Source organism: Papaver somniferum, chromosome 6 (genome assembly GCF_003573695.1).
Source record: "Papaver somniferum cultivar HN1 chromosome 6, ASM357369v1, whole genome shotgun sequence".
In the NCBI taxonomy this organism is placed as follows: domain Eukaryota; kingdom Viridiplantae; phylum Streptophyta; class Magnoliopsida; order Ranunculales; family Papaveraceae; genus Papaver; species Papaver somniferum.
The window spans coordinates 40,107,626-40,112,096 of NC_039363.1; the positions used below are offsets into that span (position 1 = coordinate 40,107,626).

Sequence of the window (4,471 nt, forward strand, 5' to 3'; positions counted from 1 at the left end):
CAGCATGTTCGGTTCTATCATTATGATGGATGGTCAAATAGGTTCCAGGTATTGACGATGATAAATGTAACTTGTAAAGACCATCAGAAAGATAACCAGAACCAATAACTTTATAATCTTTAAACAAACTAAAACATCCATTGGAAATTTGAAATTAAAAACCTTGTCTATCTAATTGAGAAACTGAAATTAAATTGCGGGAAATTGTTGGAACATAAAGAGTGTTTTCTGAATGAAGAAAGTATCCATGATCTAGAATCAGACGATAGGTGCCTACAACATTAACTGGGTCTTTATTGACATTGCCCATAAAAAGGAAGTTTTCATTCTGGTTTGTGAGTTGGGTTGAAAGGTATCCCTGCATCGAATTAGAAACATGAACATTAGCACCAGAATCAAACCACCATGATAAAGAAGATTCTTTAACTGTCAAATTTGTTTGAAAATAGCTTACGAATCCCAAAGGATTACCTTTCTTTTCGAACCATTTTTGACGCTTAGTGCAATATTTATGAAAATGACCAGGTTTCTTACAGAAACGACACTTATTATCATCTTGTTTTGCCTTGTTATTTTCAGGTTGAACAGAATTATTCTGTGGTGCTCCCTTATTGCCCTTTGCAGGCTTACGCTTATTGTTCACTCCTCGGTTGACAAAATACGCTTGATTAAGACCTTGCTGGTTTAGCCTAGCTTCCTCTTGAACCAACATGTTTCCCAATTAATTTGCAGTTCACTTTTACTTAATAGTGTTGCAATGCACTTGAAAGGGAGCATATTGGGGTGGGAGCGAGTTGAGAATGAATTGGACAAGAAAGTTCTCATCCACAGTTAATTTCATCTCAGTGAGCTTAGCAGCAATGCTACGAATTTCTATCACGTGCTAGTGAATTGAATTTACACAGGTATACTTCATGGTGGTCAGATCAGCCATCAACTTCCCAGCTAGAGACTTATCCGCTGTCTTAAAGCGTTCCTTTACGATTTCCATAAATTCCTTAGTGTTTTTAGGTTCGGGAAGCGATCCTTTAATGTTTGCATCAATGTGCATTCGCATCAGCTGTAGCCTATCACTTCTCTTCCACTTTTTTAAGAGATCCTTATCTTCAGTGGAACTCTTATCATCTATAATTGGCTTTTCAATTTGGAGAACAAGGTCAATATCCTGCACACCCAAAGTGAACTCAACATTCTCTTTCCATTCTGAGAAGTTGGTGCCATTGAAGAATGGGATAGACGAAGTATACAAATGCAAAGACTTAGAACTAGAAGCTGTAAAACATGATAAAGATACACAAAGTCAAACTCATACACATACGAATTAAGAAACTCATGTGGGTAGAATCTTAAATAAAACAACAATCATGTCATAAAGTCATAAAAACATTCACACATATATAAGCAAGCAAAGACAAACATCTGTGGACATTATGCCTTTCATGGTTACATACATAATCATAATATTTATTCAAACATGTGAATTAGAGTTACCTGTGGGTAACTTTTCATTCTAATATGTATGAGTAAATAGTTAATTTCTTTATGTTTATATATACAAACACTTGAACAAACATCTCCTGTGGGTGATAGTTATTCTTATGTGATTGCACAAAACGATGTAGACTTATAATGAAATGTTAATATAACATAATACTTTAATATCACTGTGGCGATAGCTAAAGAGCATACAATTCATACACTTTGGTGATCTAAAACATGTTATAGTTATTACCATACCAGGTCTATACATGATCATATTAAAAACCAAAATTAAAAGTCAAAAGTCAAAGTCAACATGCAAAAGTCAATGCCGAAAAGTTAACATATGAAGGTCAACATTCAAACAGTCAAGTCAAAGTCAACTATGGAAGTCAAACAGTCGGTCAAAGTCAACAGTCTAAGTCAACGGTGGAAGTAAAACAGTCAGTCAAAGTCAGACATTATGGTCAACTGTTTTTTTAATGTCAAACCAAGAAGATTTTAAAACCTTATGGGCTTGTCCAAAACAAAACCCAACATATATTTCATGTTTATGTTATAGTTAAGAAATATTAAACCAAGCCCAATAAACTTTCATAAACATCATAGTGAGCCCATACACATAAACTTTTATTTTTCATAGACGTTTCATCTTCACATAACCGTAGCCGCATACTTCGCATATTAAACAAACGTTTTACTTTACCCATGAATCAAACAAAACAGACTTTTTATTCATGAACTAATCACATCATCATGTTATACCACATCAAGCAAAAATCGTACAAAATCATATCATTTTCAATCGGATGAAACAACACATCAAATCTTTCATATATGTTATAAATCCAATAATCATAGAAACATATCAAGCTATTATAGGTGAGCCCATATATTATAATTAAAAGGATCTAAAATAAAAAAAATAACCGCATGATTTATTTGCTCAATCAATAAAAAATTGAATATCAATCAAGTAAGAAAAAATATTCATATTTGTAAATAGTACATAAACATGATTATTAGTAATCAAACAGACATACCATGCATTGATATAAACGTAACAATTGCATACAACATTATGGAAAATCATGGAGTTCTAAACCAGGCTCTCGATGCCAAATATAAGTTTTATTTTATATATATAATGGTCGGATCTTCGAACAAACATAATAATCACAATACGCATAGTTGTGTTAAAATAGAATACCTGATGAAGCCATTGATTGAATCCAAGAAATCCTCCAAGGCTGCAAGCACACCTGTAGAACAGAATACAATGGAATATCTCGGTTTCTCCTTCTTGACCTTTTGTGTAATGAATAATAAAAATTCTCGAACCAATACTAATGGCTATTGAGTTCCTTTTATAGGTAGAAGGAGGACCAAGGTTCCTAGGATTAGAGTTGGAAATCAATCTCGATCGTCCATCAAGGAAGAGTTAATAGGAATTAATCCACTAGAATGGTAACCGAAATATTTAACAATCTTCTTAATTAACCAAAATTATTACATGGGACCATAGGATATTTCTAACTATAGAAATATTCTTACAGGGGGTAGACTTTGCATCTAACATTCGCAGGGCCGCGAGCTTGCAATAAATCCCTCTAGCTGGATATGGCATTGCTGGTAGGTGGTCCGCCCGAGCTTCAGAGAATGAGTAGTGTTATTTGTGTGTGCGTGGGGTGGGGTATGGGGGTGTGGGAGCTGTTCAAGCACAAAAGTTATACCAGAACCAAATATTCAATTTAAATCAAGATCACATCTAAACTGATCAAAGATACGAGGTTAACCTGATATGATCAGGCAGAGCATACCTTGATTATTTAATTAAGAGCGTCAAGGGCCTAGTTATATTATTAAATAGGGCACTAGTTGACCGTTATGGAGTTTGCTTCAGGACAAGATGGGTCACTGGCCTTATATGAAACAAATATTATATATTTTTTAGAAAAATAAAATAAAATAATGCAGTTTTAGATAAGTTGTATGCTCCTTTTAATAACAACTGGGTATCACCCGGCCTACGGCCGGGCTCAACCTTTTGGTGGTAGTCGACGTTTAATTATGGTTAAAAGCACACCTCTGGTAATGGTACCCACATCTGTAATGAGTTGCATTTCTCAGTATGGTCATGCTGGTGCTTTTGGTGCATCTACATTCATGTGATTTATCCAACGATTTATACCCGGTATAAAGATTGAATACTGCCACATAAACGATAATTGTAAACACAACTCAGAATAATGAACATAAATATTACAACTAACTTTTTTATTCCTTTGAGCATCCAGTTGAATTCAGAGGTCGTTCAGGATATCTTTCTGTCCACATCAAAGTTTGAACCACGGAGCCGCCCATAGTAAACCTAGATTTTTAGGGGCAACTCCAAAAGAATTAGGGGCAACATAAAAGACAAAAAATGGTCACCCAAATATAAAATGTAGCCATCCTTTATCTTCCGCTTTTTTAATGGCCAAACTACCCTTCACAATTGGTAGATAACTTTACAATCTGGAAGTTAATCTACAATCGGGAGTCAATTTAGTTTATATAACTTCCGAATATAAAGTATCTCCAAAATAAAATTCTCTATCTTTTGAATTTTGATTATCCTATAATCGGTAGTAAATAAAATTATCTTGACCCTCGACTAAAGTAGATTTTTGGAAAAAATACTACCGTAATCGGCAGTAAATTTAGGTTATTTAACTCCCGAATATAGAGTAGCCCCAAAATGAGATTTTGCAAAAATTCTCTATCTTTTGAATTTTGATTAGTAGGAAATACCTAATAGTCCTAGAAATAATATATTAGAGAGAGTCTAGTCCAGTTGACTCAGTCAACTCTCTGTTTAGTCCTTTTTGGAGAAATATATTATAGTTTGGTCATACAAATTATAGTCTGGTCCTAGGATGATGTCATGGATGATGTAATTGTCATTGTGTGGTGACAGAAATATCCTTTTGGGACCACATATATAGAAAAA

At 34.1% G+C, this 4,471-nt stretch overlaps 1 protein-coding gene across 1 annotated transcript; it reads right to left on the bottom strand.

Moving 5' to 3' along the window:
- Positions 1–883: 883 nt before the first annotated feature.
- On the bottom strand, positions 884–2,702 carry LOC113290747. The gene is made up of 2 exons (XM_026540333.1): positions 2,690–2,702; positions 884–1,272 (listed from the first exon to the last, which is right to left on the bottom strand). The coding sequence occupies exons 1-2, from the start codon at positions 2,700–2,702 to the stop codon at positions 884–886; spliced, it is 402 nt and encodes a 133-aa protein (XP_026396118.1).
- Between the last annotated feature and the right edge of the window lie 1,769 nt (positions 2,703–4,471).